The sequence below is a fragment of the Bos javanicus genome, chromosome 8 (assembly GCF_032452875.1).
Source record: "Bos javanicus breed banteng chromosome 8, ARS-OSU_banteng_1.0, whole genome shotgun sequence".
NCBI classification, from domain to species: Eukaryota; Metazoa; Chordata; class Mammalia; order Artiodactyla; family Bovidae; genus Bos; species Bos javanicus.
The window spans coordinates 45,950,170-45,967,334 of record NC_083875.1 but is presented as its reverse complement, the minus strand read 5'-3'; the positions used below and the strand labels follow the sequence as shown (position 1 = coordinate 45,967,334).

The 17,165-nt window shown below is 40.0% G+C and overlaps 1 protein-coding gene across 6 annotated transcripts in view; it reads right to left on the bottom strand.

The window, feature by feature from the left end:
- The window catches only part of TJP2 (tight junction protein 2), a 98,889-nt gene that overhangs the window by 26,152 nt on the left and 55,572 nt on the right, over nt 1-17,165 (bottom strand). For all 6 annotated transcript variants that reach the window (XM_061425496.1, XM_061425492.1, XM_061425495.1 and 3 more), the window contains exons 2-9: nt 13,027-13,080; nt 10,073-10,197; nt 9,302-9,404; nt 7,314-7,875; nt 3,569-3,672; nt 2,783-2,936; nt 709-817; nt 470-603 (exon numbers count right to left, since the gene is read on the bottom strand). In XM_061425496.1, coding sequence (XP_061281480.1) covers nt 470-603; nt 709-817; nt 2,783-2,936; nt 3,569-3,672; nt 7,314-7,875; nt 9,302-9,404; nt 10,073-10,197; nt 13,027-13,071 — 1,336 coding nt within the window. In that variant the 5' untranslated portion in view covers nt 13,072-13,080. The remainder of the gene's footprint in view (nt 1-469; nt 604-708; nt 818-2,782; nt 2,937-3,568; nt 3,673-7,313; nt 7,876-9,301; nt 9,405-10,072; nt 10,198-13,026; nt 13,081-17,165) is intronic.

Here is a 17,165-nt window from a genome sequence, read left to right as displayed (position 1 = left end):
CTGGTTGGTCAGAAGTAAAAGCCGCAACCCAAGGCTTCTGACTGGTGCCTGTGGTGGGGGATCCTGTGAGACAGAGCCCTTAACCATCAGGCTCTGCAGGAATTCGGGTAGTCAGTGTCAGAACTGAACTGAATTGCAGGACAACCAGGTTGGTGTCTGGAGAACTGACAGTTGGGCGGAAGACAAAACCCATGCAGTTGATGTCAGAAGTGTTGTGAACAGAAAACAGTTCAGGTTGGGGTCAGGGATGGGAGACATGGACCATGACTAATGAAATATAACAGAAAGTGACCAACCTGTTGGCACATATAAAAGGGAAATTCTCTCTTTTTTTTTAATATTAAATGAGTTAGGAGTGCCTCTTCTATACATGAGAATGATTTAAAATATTTTTTCTCTCTCCTACCGGCCACCCTCTGGAATTACCAAGCACACACACCTGAACACGACTGTGTAAAATGAGCCTCACCTGGGGCTTCCTCTTGGTGTCTGGGTTCCTTGCTGGGCTCCACGCTGCCCGCAGCCGCCATATCCCCAGTGGACTTAAAGGGAGTGGGTGTGGCGCCCATCCTGGACCATCTGCTCTGCATGTCCTCTCTTGAACTTAAGCACACAGCATGTTAATGTTTCATCACGCGACAGATTTGCCAACAGGTATGCGTATACACAGACAGCGGCATGTGCAAAGGAAAACACACATCATCTTACTTTGGTCTCTCCTTTAGCTTTTCATTTGAGGAATGGTAATCATAATCGGAATACTGCTGCCGCCTCTCCTCTGGAGAAAACGATCGGTTGGACTCTATTTCTGAGATATCTGGTTTCAAAAATAAGAAAAGTCTTTTTAATGAAACATTTAAGACCTGTGCCAGAAAGTATTCAATTCTCTGAGCAAGGAAACATGGGAAGTGGAAGAGAGGGCAGGCAGTAAATGTGCTATTAAATAGTCTGATAGTCTTCCCTCGGGGAAAAAAAAAATCTGATAGCTTGAAAGGAAAGACATTAATTAACAAAGAGGAATCCAAATTCAGAATTTTATGATCCTCATTCATTATTCTTTCCATCAAAGCTGCCACTGAAGAGTCAAAAGCCAATGATGGGGATTTTATAGATGAAAAGATACATAAACTCATTTTTACCACAGAACAATGCTTCTCAAACTTTAATGTGCATACATGTCACCTGGCATCTTGTTAAAAGCAGTTGTTCTGGGTAGGGCCTGAGATTCTGCAATTCTATCAAGCTCCTGTATGACACAATGCTATTAGTGGATTGAGGCTGACACTTGGAAAAAAGAGGTAAACTGCAAGCCCCTAGCAAGTTGGGATTATTTCTCATGCTCTCCTTGTTCTCCTGTACTCCAAGCAGTAACCACTTGATTAAACATTTTATATAATAGAAATTAAACGAAGTTTTAAGGTTTTATGAAGTAATTCTTTCAAAAAGCAAGTCCATTTCTAAACTTGAGCACTTAATATTTTCTAAACTTTTCTGCACAAAGGCAATACTAGGTGGTTACATAGGAAATGCCATGCCTAGTTATTTTTATTGGTAATTTTTACATGGTTAAAATGTTATCCTGTGTATTGAATATCAACTATATCTCAATTTAGAAAGAAAAAGAAAAAATCATAATAAAGACATGCCTAAGAGCCAAAAAAAAAGAATAAAGAGTAGAATATCCAAGACCAATTTGAAGGACATGAAGTTGGACTTGTTTGTGGAAATAAACAAAGACTGACCAACCAAATAAATGATGTTATCCTATGTACTATTCATCTTCAAGTTAAAACTAAAAGAAATGAATACATCTTCATAGAAGAGGTGACACAAATTCCAAACCAATGAATACTGTAATATTCAGTCGTTCTAACTGATTCATTATTATAGTGTCTACCAGTTTTAGCTATCCTCCATATTGTCTTCTCTTTGTTGGAAATATTAATAGCCACTTCAAAAATATCACGTAAGAAAGCCCAAGAATGAGTAATTTACAAATGTATGTGGTTAGTTCTTTTTTTTGTTTGTTTTTTTAAAATATTTATTTATTTGGCTGCACAGGGTCTTGGACGCAGCACACAGGATCCTTAATTGCTGCATGCTGGATCTTAGCTCCCTGATCAGGGATTGAACCTGGACACCCTGCATTGGGAGGGCAGAGTCTTAACCACTAGACTGCCAGAGAAGTCCTGTGGTTAGTTCTCTGAGCCACTCCGATATACATCTGTTTACTCACAAGTTTTGTATTCAGTGGCCTTAATCAGAGTCCACTGGGACTCTTATGCTATGCTATGCTATGCTAAGTCGCTTCAGTCGTGTCCGACTCTGTGCGACCCCATAGACGGCAGCCCACCAGGCTCCATCGTCCCTGGGATTCTCCAGGCAAGAATACTGGAGAAGGTTGCCATTTCCTTCTCCAGTGCATGAAAAGAGAAAAGTGAAAGTGAAGTCGCTCAGTCGTGTCCCACTCTTCGCGACCCCATGGACTGCAGCCTACCAGGCTCCTCTGTCCATGGGATTTTCCAGGCAAGAGTACTGGAGTGGGGTTCCATTGCCTTCTCCACTGGGACTCTTAAGTGCATCAGAATTCCATACTGGAATCCTAATTTCAATAGACTCTTTAATAAGAAAACAACAACCTAAGTTGGAATTAAAGTTTAAAAGAGAGGTTTCTGTTAGGAATTTAACTTCCAGCTGAATGGCTATAATAAATAGAGATGAGAATGCAGAAGCAACAGCCTTTCTCACTCCCAGCTAAGTTCACACCCTCCCCTTTCTTTACCTTCTATTTCTGAGTCGCTGTCATTTAATGAGGGGATGTTGATAAGTGTCTGTTTGCTGTCCCTCAGCACCACGAGCTGGAGTTTCCCTCTTGACTTTTCTATCAGTTTTCGAGCATCCGTTAAAGACATGTTCTCAGTTACGGTTCCGTTTATCTGTGTATATGAAGAACAGTAATGTTCCGTGTAATACAATTATTAAGAGTGAAATAGAAAAGTTCTCATTTTCCCCTGCTAAAAATGTAAAGGCTTTGCTCAGCTATTCAAAAAGACATGGGCTTTAAGAGGATAACAAAAATGAATTATCCTTTAAATTAAATATAACCCTGCATGTCTAAAATCCAAACAGGCGTGAGAGCTATAGTGTGCTCAAGTGACTCTGTGAAATTAATGAACTTCCAAGTTCAAGACAATGGCTTGGTTTACTACTGGAACATGTTTCTTGACTGGAGAGGTTCACAAAAACTATTAAATATTCAGCATTCATATACCACCAAGTCACCCTCTCATCTTTCCTTCATTCAGAAAACAGGAGCTTAAACTTTCAATAAACAGGGGAAGAAGGATGTCTTTGTTGAGATTTTTTTCTTTAAACTGACATTCCTCTGTTACAAATCTCTAAGTCTGGTTTTCCTGATAAAAACGATCTCTCTGCTGTTCTTCCTGGCTTTGTCTTACTATTGAGACTCCCATCTCAACAAAGTTTCACTGTGTTGGAACTTAAGTGTGGAAATGCAGACTATGAAGCCGAGCATGAACCCGGTTGTTCTCTGCCCTTATCCGCCCACCTTGAGAATTATGTCTCCTTCGTGCAGGTTGCCATCTTTAGTTGCTAGACCGGTTCTGGTCATTTCCTTTATGAAGATCTGACTCCCAAGCCGGAGACCATATTCTAGGAGACAAACACACAAACATGTACATATTTCATTAACATGTCCAGAACACTGAGCCTGGCTTCCAGGACTAACTACTTAAAAATATGTATGAAAAGTTAATTTTGCATGTGGGAGAGTCTGTAAGACCACTGGCTTGAACTTGTCGAAACTGTCAATGTCATAAAAAACAAAAGAGGCAGAGAGATTGTTCTAGATTAAAGGAGATACCAAAAAACAAACACGCTGCATAGGTCCTCACACACACTTCACTAGGTCCTCAAATCAATGTGCGTGATACAGAGGGGGTGGTGTCGGGGGGAGGGTGGATTACATTATTTTGGAATAACTTTGAAATGAACTGGGCTATAATATATTAAAAGGCATATTCATACTAATTTCTTAACAGTGATGATGGCATTATGGTTATGTAAGAGAATGTTCTTGTCCTTGGGAGATACCCACTGAAATATTTAAGGGTAAAGGTCATCTTGCCTGCAACTTATTTTCTTTCTTTCTTTTTTTTTTTTTTTATTTTCAAGTGGGTTCCAAAACACCAATTAGAGACAGAGAGGAGGCAGGGGAAGAAGAGGGGGAGAGAGAAAGGGGGAAAATAGAAATGGAACACATGTGGCAAAATGTTAAAAACTGGCAAAACTAGATGAAGGCTATGTGAGTATTTGCCACAAATTTAACACTTTTCAAAATAAAATGTTGGGGGAAGAAAAAAAACACAATTCGGTACCAGCATGTTCTATGGACAATCCAGTTGCCTATAGCAAGGTACCACCAATATTATACTCTCCATCTGTAACAATTAAAATTGTGTAGGGTTTGGCACTGAAAAAACTTCAGTGTGTGAAGAAAAGGGATAAATAAACCAGCAAAGCAACAAATACAGTATTCAGCTAAAACTGGCACAGCTCTGGGAATTCATGGGCTTAGTGTTGCTCTCAAAAGAAAAACCACTATATTTACTAAGTATATATATACTATAAAATATTTAAAATCTTGTTCTGATTTTACTAAACTTGTAAATAGACATATTTTGAGGATGAATTTCGGTTATTTTAGGAAGCTACCTAAACCTAGCAGGTTTTAAAAGAGGCACATTCAGATTTTCATTATTATTGTTATGGGCTAAAATCTTATCAATTCAAAATCTCTTTTTACTACTTAGACATAGATTTAAAGATCAGTTTTAAGTGACTTACAGTAAGTATGCATCAGATCTTACAATGATTAGTGTTGAGGTCCACCCCCACCTTATAAGAAGATGACTCTCAAGAAATAATAAGGGTAAGACGGATGACATTTTCTTTCAATGATGGCAATTCCTTACTGGTTAAACAGCCTCACAGTCCAGCACAGAAGACTGAGACAAACCTCAGCCATGAATTCTCATGTGTCAACAATTTCTCTATCTTCTTAAAAACTGTACTCTTACCGTAAAGTTAACAAATAAGTTGCTATTGATGTGTTTGTAGGCATCTTTCAAATGAAGAAAAAAATCAGCTGACCAGCTTCTAAGACTTTTACCAGCAAGTCTACCTAATGCCCATGAAACATGGAAATGCTGGCCATATGAGTGGATCATATTTATCTTAATCAAATGAAGATCTTGTCAACAGCCAGATATTTTTAAAGATTAACTCTTATGGAAAACTAGCCAGTTATGCTTAATTATTACGTAATCTTACCAAAAGGTGGCTTTAAAAATCTTTTTGAAAAAGTAGAACTTTGGGAGGAAAACAATAAACACTGAATTCTAACTTTAAAGAACAAAATGGCCCAGAAGGAGTAAAATGTCGTATCTGCAAAGGGGCATGAGCTCCCTTTGTTCCTCGATAGTATTACTAAGACCAGGCATGACTTGGGCAGTTTCTTAGGACACGCAACATCTTTTTTAACTGTGGATCACAACTCATGAGTGAATCTTGAAATCAATTTAGTGAGCTGTGACCAGTATTTTTTAATTTAATGTAATTAAATGTAATGTAATTTAATTAAATGTAATGTAATTTAATTTTAATTCAAAAACCAACACACAGTAAGGATTGTTCCACGAAACATTGGGTCAAGTTTTTCACATATTGGTGCACCCACGATTATTTGCAGGATGTGGTTCTGTGGCAGGAGTAGGAGGGGGAAGAGAAGGTGAAAGAGGAAGAAGCAGGAGAGGAGAAAGAGGAAGAGGAAAATATTGAAGAGCACTCAGGAACCTGGGTGCAAGTCCTACAGAACGTACAGTAGACCTCCGTGAAGCGTGCCTCACATCAAGCCATCTTTCGCAAAACTCCTCAACAGTCCACAATCTGGAAGCAGAATGGTTTTCACTCTGTAATTCTTGGGGGTTGACGATGTCATTATCTAGGATGATAAGATTCTCTAGAATCCTTAAACCAGCTAAGATGCACATTCCTCAGAGATCATACAATCTCAACCTTCACCATTACTTTCTGGGCCTGTGTTCCAGGTATCCTGTTATTCACATCCTTGCAATTATTTCAATATCTTTTCAGTATCAGGTCTTTCAACAGGTACCCAGTTCTATAACTCAACTCTTTATGCACCTCTAGAAGAGCTAAAGAAAACAAACCCTTTCATCTGATAGGCTCTTTAAAATGCAAATTCCCAACCTAAAAAGCAAGTGATCTTACACATTACACTCTTGGACACTCATCTTTTTTCCTCTTTGAAGAAGAATTAGAGAACGAAAAGAGATAAAATGTATATTACAAGGAATTTATAATGTTGAATGCCAAGAATCAATGCAAGGAATATCACAACATGGGGCTCTAAATCCCTGCTGATTCACCTACTTTTTTCCTGTCATTTATTTTCAAGAGATGAAGTTTAGGTTCCAACACTACCACTTACTTATCAGCTTCAAGATGTGGGCAAGTCACCTCCCACCTCTGAGTTTCACCTAAACTGCAAGTAATACTGCTTTGTCTACCTATCACCCAGGGCTTTCGTGAATTTGGACACGATTAAGTGTGTGCAAATGCTCCAGGCTCATGACATGGATCACCAGTGCAGGACAGAGCCCACCTCATCTGTGGACACCATAAATCTCTCCTCACATACCATCAATCTATCCCCACCTGTAATAGAGGAGGGAAGTTTCCTACCCATCACGCAGGCTTCTAGTGAGGATTAAATAAGAAAATATTTATTCCACAGAGGCCCTGGCATTGAGCAAAAACTCAATCAAGACTGGCTGGAATAGCATCCTCTACTGTGGTTTCATTACTTGAAGCTCCTCTGGGTTCACCAGGAGAGTTTGATAACACAAGGGGCCACCCCAGTGCCTCTGATTCAATAGGGGCTGGGCTGGGGCCTAAGAATCTGCCTTTCTAACAAGAGCCCAGGTGATACTTATGCAGCTTTGAGAATCACTGGCCTATCCCTTTAAAGCCAAATTTCTGCTACCTGGCTCTGCCATTGATGATATAACTCTGTGCAAGTCAACGGACTTTTCTGCACCTCAAGTTTCCTTGTCTATAAAGTAAAAATATGAATAACACCCACAGGAGGTGGTGGTGAGGATGAAATGAGCTAATCTGTGCAAAGCACTTAGGTCAGTGTGTGGAACAAAGCAGGTACCACGGAAGAGTTAGCTACTGTTACAGTGCTTTTCTTCACCACGCATGCCTACCTTCATTTGCTTTGCTTTTCATCAGAAGGACCCCGATAGGCTTGTCCGAGTCCGGACGCCCCCGGGGCTCCGGGCTGGGGCTGCGGGAGTGGAGGTGCTCACGGCTGCGGCTCTGGGATGCCCCATACCGGGCATCAGGCTGGGCCCTGTGGCCGTACTCCCCCTCAGGGGTGTAGGCGCGATCGTAGACCGGGTCAATGCTCCGGCCGCGGCTGCTCTCCCGGGCTCGCCTGTAATCATCGTGGTCTAGGCCCCGCTCAAGGCTGCGGCCACGGCTGCGCTCCCGGGCTCGCCCGTAGTCGTCGTCGTGGTCCAGGCCCCGCTCCAGACTCCGGCCTCGATCCCGGCTGCGCACCCGGTCATGGGGACGGCCCCTCTCTGGGCTCTCCTCCCAGCTGCGGCTGCGCCCTCCGCGGCTGCTGGGCCGGCTCCTCTCGCTGTAGCCGCTGCGGGCGCTTCTGCCATCAAACTCGTCCATCACCTCGAAAGCCCGGTCATCTTCGTGGACAGGAGGACTGTCCTGCAGCGGGGCCAGCTGGACCTTCCGGGGCCTCTTGACCACCTGTCACCAAACAAACAGTGGAGACACAAGACAATCACAACCAGAGAAAATACAGTGCTTAAGAGCCCGGGTTTCCTTTCCAGGAAAACTGTGTGTTCCTACCCAGGCTAAGCCTCAGGTTCCTCATCTTTAAAACAAGAAGGATAAATACCTCAGAGTGTTAAGAAGAAAGTAAGACAACGAGTATAAAACGGAGCACAGTTTCTCTAAAAATCTGCTTCTACTCAAAAGTGTGAAAAGCACCAAGAGGCTTTAAATCAATAAGTTACAAAAATGAAAATGTGGTAAGTGAGACATTCTGTATAGGAGTGCCTAGGTTCATCCATAAATCATGTCATTCAAAGTGGGGGAATGTCGTGTAGGAGGAGAGGAGGGAAAAGAGGGATCCTTCTAGACTAAAAAGGACTGTTGAGATAAGGACCAAATGTGACTCATGAATTCTGACTGGCTCCTGGATGGAGAACAAAAACCGTCTATCAAAGTCACCTTAGGACATGAACTTCGTACTAAATGACACGGTGACGTTATTATCACTTTTCTTTTTTTTTTTTTTTACTTTTCTTAAATAGGATAACAGTAGTATAGTTATGTAGATGAATGTCCTTATTTAGGAGATTTCAGAAGTAAGAAGGGTTAACTGTCATTTCTTGCCCCTTCCCCTCAAATAGTTCACTAAAAATAAGTATGTCTTTATATACACAAAGAAAAATTAAGTGAATATGGCAGAATATTAACACTATAGAAGATATGTGTTGGTTATACTCTTTGAACTTCCCTTTTTGTTTGAAAATTTTTATCATATAAAGCTGGAAAAAGAACATCAAATACCACACACCCCGTGTATCCCCCCAGCACTGTCCCTAACACACCATGTTCCAATTCTCACTCAGTGTGTCTACTTGCCCTGCTGGAGTGAACACTCCTTACAGCTCAGACTTGCTCCAGGGCCAAGCGGATTTTCAACCAATGTTTGCTGAATAACTGAGTGAGCCCATAAATGAGTGAATGGCACAGACTGCCAGTTATCTCCAAAGAAATGCGAGTTTATGAAGAAAGAACATGATCCTGTGAGAGCTGTTACAGATGAGTTTTATGAGCTCATAATTGAGTTTCTAAATTAATGTGGTTTTACCATTGCTCGCAATCTAGCTAATTCTCTTAGAGAATAATTATCTAACCTGGCTCTTCAGGCAGATTCATTCAGGTAAGAGAAGCACTGGTCTTAAGTTAGGAGAAGGATGAGACGGCGAGAAGGGATCTTTACATCAACCTTAGCTGGCATCACCCTCCCAACATACTGAGGATACAGAGGGAGCGGTCCCTGGATTGTGCAATTCTGTCCACTGCTAAAGAGTAAGTAGTAATTTTCCTCTGGGCAAAAAACAAAGCTCTACGGAGTCAAGCTGAAAACAAACCCAGGACGTACAATGGCAGCGATCTTCCCACTTTTCCTCAGCTGCTGAACCGCAAATGAATGGAGCACGTCTTCCATAGGGGTGCCATTAACCATGACCACCCTGTCATTCTCTCTGCAAACAAAACAGAAAAATGGGATATGAAAAACTCCCAGCTCGCCCCTCTGAATTGTTTATTTAGGAACAAATAAAAGCAAAAGATTGATCCAAAATTCTTATTAAAGGGCTCAGTGTCTAATGACTCCTGAGGTTTAATCTGTCAACTTGGTCTGAGCTCTTCAGAGGAAGGAACCCAGGAGACAGACGCTCAGAGTGCTTTGGACAGTGTCTCCTGGAAACTACCTGCAGAGAAGGACCCAAACCCATGGGGTCCCTCCAGGAGTCACTGGACAGCACTAAGGTCTGAGCACAGAAGGAACTTGTACATCAGGCCCTCCTTACCCATGGTGTATGGTGGAACACAGCACATGGTATGCTCCAGCAAATCTACAGATGCCCCCAAAGGAGGCTGACAGTCACTTGTGTTTTGGAGGGGATGAAGTCAAGAGGTTGTCTCAGCTTCTTCAAGAAATTTTGAGGTCATAGAACCCTAACTCTTTAACTTTATCTCATCCCAAAAATGATGTAAAAATTCTACCATGCTCTCTGTATGACAGAAAACTAACTTACATATATATATTCCTTTCTTTTTTTAATTTAAAAAGTGCACACCACCAAACGCCCCCTGTCCAGGGCCAACCAGTGGACTGGCAGGGATTGGGAGCAGGAGGAAGGACACTCACTGAAGCAGCCCATCGGCGGGCCCACCAGGGAGCACATCAGAAATGACGATGGATGTCTCCCCATTTTCAAAGTGGGGGTTGTCTCTGCCTCCGGATACTGCAATTCCAAATCCTCTCTTGGAATCCTGGTCATTGAAGTTACAATAAAAATAAAAATAAAATCCTCTATAAGTGGCTTTCAGGATTTATTACCAGCAGTCAATAAAATAAAGGTCAAACCAATAACCAGAGACAGTTCAGAAACAGAGGGCTTAGAGAAACAAGTGAGAAACGGAACACAGCATCATCGTGATTAGCCGACAGGTTTATAAAGGGAAACACCTTATCTAAAAGGAACAGCCTTGTGAAAGCTGGACAAGATTAATAGCGCAGACTGGAGTTATCACTAGAAGCTGGCAGGGGATGGAAATTACATCTTCTGTCCAAATAAGTATGTGCTATTGGAATCACCAATCACACCTGTTCTCGTATCCAGGCCTGAACTGGAAAAGCTTGTCACAACTGAATCTGTGCAAAAATCGTATTTTTAAAGAATACCTTTAACTTACAAGTTAGAGGAGCTAATGGTCTCATTTTAATGTACAGTGAAGAAGAAGTATATGGATTTTAAAGACAAAATCTGAAGATGAACTTATTTTTGACATCTTATGAGAGAGCAAAGTATTAAATTCTTTTCTACATGCATTTAGGATGGAAATAGAGATGAATGAGATTCAAGATTAATCTAGAAATATATAAGGGTGAACCCAAATAATACAGAATCTTAATGCATTTCAGTGTTCAAAAAAGCTAAGCTCCTGGATTTCATCCAGGTGACTATATGAACTATACGTGGACTATATTCACACCCAGGGATATATGTGGCTATAAGGCCAAATAAGGGTTTGATTATATAAAAACCTATTCAGAGAATAAAAGAAACCTTCACCCAAAAAAAAAGTTCCCACTTTTTTGTGCGTGGGGCCCACTATGCCAATTGACAGCAAACAGAAACACAGAACAAGCTGGGTAGCTGTCCATTAACCCCATGGCTTTGATTTGGCAGGACTGTTGCCTGATACCAGTTTCCACACAGAAAAAGCTCTATCCTCTGGACCAGGCCTAAAATGTTTCTCACCTTTGCCAATTTGTGGTTCAAATTCAAGTGGTATATGGCGAAAGGGCAGAGAAAACAGTCAGAATAGAAGCCCCAGAAAATGACAGGAGGTGAAAAATAAGACCTAAAGGGGGAGGCCCCTCAACTCAAGAAATCATGATTACTGCTCCAGAAGTTTCAGCACCTGAGCATCCATCTGTGTTTTTCTATCTAAATTGATTCCATACACATTTATTCAGAAACCAGTTTCCACTGAAGTCAAGGTCTGAAGTTTATGGTTGTGATGGTCAAAGGAAAACTCCCCCTTTGAGGAACTTAGACTCCATTTACATGGTGACAGAGACTGGAAGGACTCAGAGTGGGAAAGACCCATACAGGGCCCAAGAAAATCATGAGGCTGACCAAGGCAGCTTGATGAGTAAGACTTTGGAATCACGAGTGTGTGTTTAGTTCATTTAGCCACACACAAATCACTTACAAGTTCCTAATGGCTGCACTTGTCTTAAGTGGTGCTAACACCTATCATGCCTACCTCGAACTCTGCTGTCAGAATAAAAAGGAATAGAGCTAGCATTTATTAAGCAGCAGTTATTAATGTGTATTAGACTCCAAGTTCTAGAAGTTCTTTGTATTACCTAATTTAACCAAGAGGGGTAATACCTGTGACATAACTTTAAAAATGCAGTAAAATACATTGATGTATTTTATGATCTAACTTTATGATATTACTTCTACTTTCAATCCCATTGTGTGTCGGAGGAAGGGTGAAGGGGCATCATTAAAAATCTGATTAACTTAGCCCCATTAATACAATCAGGAGTGGGACAAGGAATACAACCCATGTCTCCTGAGTGCTAAACCAACGTTTTGAAGTCTAGTTTGGACTTAAAACTTACTGAGGGAACGATGTTATAAATGCTATACTTAAAATTACAGATGTTGTAGAAGCTGCCTTAACATTCAACAGAACAGATTATTTCCATTCCTCCTTTTCTTTCCTCTTTTTCCTGTAAAATAGTCTATCTGAAGACATGTGAATACATTAATGAATCTCTATGATTCTTCTATATTATACAGATCTTAGCCAAAAATAGAACATACAAATCCTTGTTAATGCAGTAATTGTGTCTGTGTACAAAAAAATAAGATCCATGATCTGTTATGGTATATATAAATGGAATAACAGTCATTATATGTCCACTTGTATTGGAGAAGGCAATGGCACCCCACTCCAGTACTCTTGCTTGGAAAATCCCATGGGCGGAGGAGCCTGGTAGGCTGCAGTCCATGGGGTCGCTAAGAGTCAGACATGACTGAGCGACTTCACTTTCATGCACTGGAGAAGGAAATGGCAACCCACTCCAGTGTTCTTGCCTGGAAAATCCCAGGGACGGGGGAGCCTGATGGGCTGCTGTCTATGGGGTCGCACAGAGTCGGACACGACTGCAGTGACTTAGCAGCAGCAGTCCACTTGTATGTGGAATCCAAGAAAAGATATTAATGCAAATGAACCCATAAAACAGAAACAGAGACATAGAAAACAAACTTAAGGTTACCAAAGGGGAAAAGGAAGGGGAATAAATTAGGAATCTGAGATGAACAGATACATACAACTATATATAAAATAAACAACAGAGTCCTGCTAGAAGGCACAGGAAACTATATTCAGTATCTTTTAATTACCTATAATGGAAAAGAATCTGAAAAAGTGTGTATGTGTTTCTGTATACATATACACATGAATCACTGTGCTGTATACATGAAACATAGTCAATCAACTATACTTCAATTAAAAAAAGATCCATGATCTGTAAATATAAGAACAGATTGTAGCAGATATGACATACGTTACACTCACCTTCTGTAGGGTCACAGTGTACTGTTCCCATATCAGTTCTTCCATGCCTGGAGCCTGTTTTAAAAGAATCAAAACCAATTTGATTAAAACCACAAGCATTTCAATGCTACAAATAAAACTGTAATTCAAAATGTCTCCATAGAAAGGCCAGCTCACACATTCCACACATCAAAAAGAGTGGGAACATTATACTACTTATTTTCAAACACACTTTCCTTCAATGAAATGACAGTCTTAACAATACAAGGAAAATTAGTGAAATACATACTGAGAGATAGACCCTAAAAAGGAAGAAATATTAAGTGTTAAGCTTTTTTCTTATCACCACTCCAAAACATGGTCATAATAAAAGCCCTTATCTAGAGTTGGAAACAGATATATTTCAATTAAAAAAAAAAAATTCCCCTTCCTCCTGTCAAAAGCAACTTCCTAGGCAAGTTTATGGATTTTTAAGTCTAAGGGAATCTTTGGCCTTTATCAAGAGAGTGCCAAACTTGATACTATTTGTATCAAGGTGTGTGGGACCCCTTGGCCTTTTCCCCATCAGTATTATGGGTGTAAAAGATGATAATACCAGCATAAACAGACCCCCTAGGTATCAATTTCTGACAATATTCTAAAATAGATGTATAGACAAACCTGAAAAATAGTGGATATCATTTCATAATCATAATAATCCATTAAATGCATGCTAGCTTTGAGGGGAAATCATTAAAGACAAGAAATGCCAAGAAAGCTCAAAACCAGAGAGATAAGGCAGCACTGCAGCAGGCATTTCAACAGGAGGCTGGAAAGAGAGAAAACTGCAGATGTAAACAGGGTAGAGATCAGATCAGAGTGGATGTATAAGGGGGAAAAGCACGCGAGGCAGATGGAGACAGCAGGCACAGCTGCCTGTCTCATTCTTGGCTCTGGGCAGAGTGGAAAGAACTAAAAATATCTCTCTGGAGAATTCCTGTATTGAGAGACCTGTACTCACTCAGGCTTGAGACTGAAATTCATATTATAGATGTGACGACACCCTCCCCTACTAAAACACTCATACCCAAAGTGGTTCTACATTGGAGGCACCACCCAGGTACATGGAGTGAATGAAATATTCCACGAACACACTAAAAATACCCAGGAACACACTAAAAAACAGGCTTCAGAGAATCCTGCAGACAAGTATCTGTGGAACACAAACGAGTTCACAGTTTAAACACAAACACAAAACAGGTCATCATTAGTGAGAGTTAAGAGAAATAAACTGCAGAATCAAAGGCTGTGCATTTTGGAAAAAATCAATCACAGACCAAAAGAAAAGTATATGTTTCATGTGTTTTTCATAAGAAATTAAAAAGGGGGAATTCAAAGTGTAATCAAAGAATAGTATCAAAAATGATCAGGCAAATCTAAAATTTTTTAAAAAATAAAAAAAATACGATAATAAAATTAAGTTTAAAAATGGATTGAACCACATAGCATAGAAAGTTGAAGATAATAATGAATTGGAAGAAAGATGTGAATAAATTACCCGGTGCAGCACAAATCATTAAAAAAGTGAAGCAGGTGAAAGAAATTGAAAGTGAGATAGTCTTACAATGTGTCTATTTAGATTTCCAGAAGTTAAGAAAATGAGACAGATGCAATACTCCAAAACAAGACGACCTGATGATTCCTCAGGTTCAAGACTGATACATCACAAACAGGGTAAATTAAAAAAACAAATTAAAAAAATCACTTTGAAAAACATGGTAATCTTACTACAGAAAAAGATATAAGACTTGAGAGCAGCTAGGCAGAAAAGAGAAGGCAATGGCACCCTACTCCAGTACTCTTGCCTGGAAAATCCCATGGACGGAGGAGGCTGGTGGGCTGCAGTCCATGGGGTGGCTAGGAGTCGGACACAACTGAGTGACTTCACTTTCACTTTTCACTTTCATGCGTTGGAGAAGGAAATGGCAACCCACTCCAGTGTTCTTGCCTGGAGAATCCCAGGGACAGAGGAGCCTAGTGGGCTGCCGTCTATGCCGTCTATGGGGTCACACAGAGTCAAACACGACTGAAGTGACTTAGCAGCAGGCAGAAAAGAGTACAAAAGAGCGATTAGAATAACATTTGACTTTGAAACAGCAATAATGAAAGCCTGAACTTAGTAGAACTATATCTTTAAAATAGTATCTGTTGATTTGGGGGACGGACATTTTTTAAAAAACAAAATTAAGACAGACTATTACCACAGACAAGCAGTAAAAGAACTTCCAAAGGACAAATTTAAGAAAGGAAAATAATCCCAGAAAGAAAAATAAAAGACAAGAAGGGATGTACATCTGGATGTATATTGGCTATATGCAACTGTAACAAATGTGAAATTTCTGAGAGTTAACTAAGACAGAACTAAAATTCTGTGAGCTTCCCAAGTGGCTCAGTGGTAAAGAATCCACCTGCCGAAGTAGGAGATGCAGGAGACGTGGGTTCGATCCATGGGTCAGAAGATCCCCTGGAGGAGGGCATAGCAACCCACTCCAGTATTCTCACCTAGAAAATTCCATGGACAGAGAAGCATGGCTGGCTACAGTCCATGGGGTCTCAAAAGGTAGGAAACAACTGAGCACACACACACACACACACACACACACACACACACACCCAGGCAACACAGTATATAAATCTAGAAGACTGTAACATGATTTAATTATTCTAAATATTGCATTCAAGAGCAGAATTAAACTGTTGATTAATTTTGAACTTCATTGAGTAAAATCCACATATTAAATTTTCTGGTATAACCACCATAAGAATAATTAGAATATATAACTTCCAGAATAGCAAAGGGAAAAATAAAATGAAAAGTCAATCCAAAAGAAGGCAGAAGAGACAAAATGGGAAATTTAGTAAAAGGCGGGCAAATATTAGTACAAAACATAAACTATGATTGTAGAAATGAATGTAGAGTTATCACAACAAAGACAGATGGTCAAAATGGATTAAAAACAAGAAGATCTAGTTACATGTTTTTTTAACAGACAATATCTAAAACATAAGGACTTAAAGAAATTTAATTATATGAATAAAAAGCTTTACTGTTCTTATTTACAAATAATTTAAGAAAAACTCTCTAGCTATTTTACATTAAAATTTTTTTAAACTCAAATTTGCCAATTCCCGCACAGCTACTAATAAGACTGAGAGAAGAGAATCAAAACATGTCCAGATACTGTCATCCTGTTTCACCCAGTTAAACTCTTAGGCTTGGTGGGAGGGGGGAGATGCCACTTGGCAGATAATTTCTTTCTTTTGGTAGAATGGGGTTAGAAAAAGGCAATTTTGTTTGTAAAGATGAGCAAGACTACTCTTGAGTGGCTGCCACTGATTACTCAAATCGAGAGGAGTTTATAATCCTTTAGTTCCCTCCTCCCTCTATGTACTCACTGTGGGGACATTTCCCTGGTTAATACCATCTGGTTCCAAGAGATCAGAATTCTCAGAAAGAGATTTAAAAATAGAACTTAGATTGTCTCTAGGGTTAGAAAGAACTCAAAAAATGGTGCCTGGAAAAGGTGAGAATTAGTTTCTGTGCTACCAGCACACCTGGGACTGAGTGCTTTTGGGGTGGGGTGCATTAGTGTCCAAAAAGGGGTGATGCTTAGGCTAAATGAAGGCATGGCAACACAATGAAATATGTAAGCGTTCGAAAGAGGTGACTGTCTCAAATATGTAAATCTCTCCCACTGTTTAAGTTTATTCACCATGATCACTGATATTCAATTAAAAAAAAAAGAAAATGGATTTTCAAGTGACTTTTTTCTATCTCACTCACTTTTGTCTCATATCTTCTAGAACAGTGTCTGGCACACAGAGTAGGCACTCAAAAATGTTTTCTTTTCCATAAACTAATGGATATATTATTCATTCATCACCCAATTAATATGATGAAGGCACCGATTTCTATTACATACAAGTTTTCCTTTAAAGTAAATTTCTACTCCATTCAGTGGCTCTCTGCTTTTTCCATATCACGCTTGAGGTGGTTAGCTGGAAACTCAGGTGCCTATGGTCTGGTGTTCCAGAGAGAAATAGTTTATGGCCATTTCTCTCTGGATTTTTGTTTTCTATAACAGCATTTTCCAATTTGTGCCAGTATAACACAACTTTCC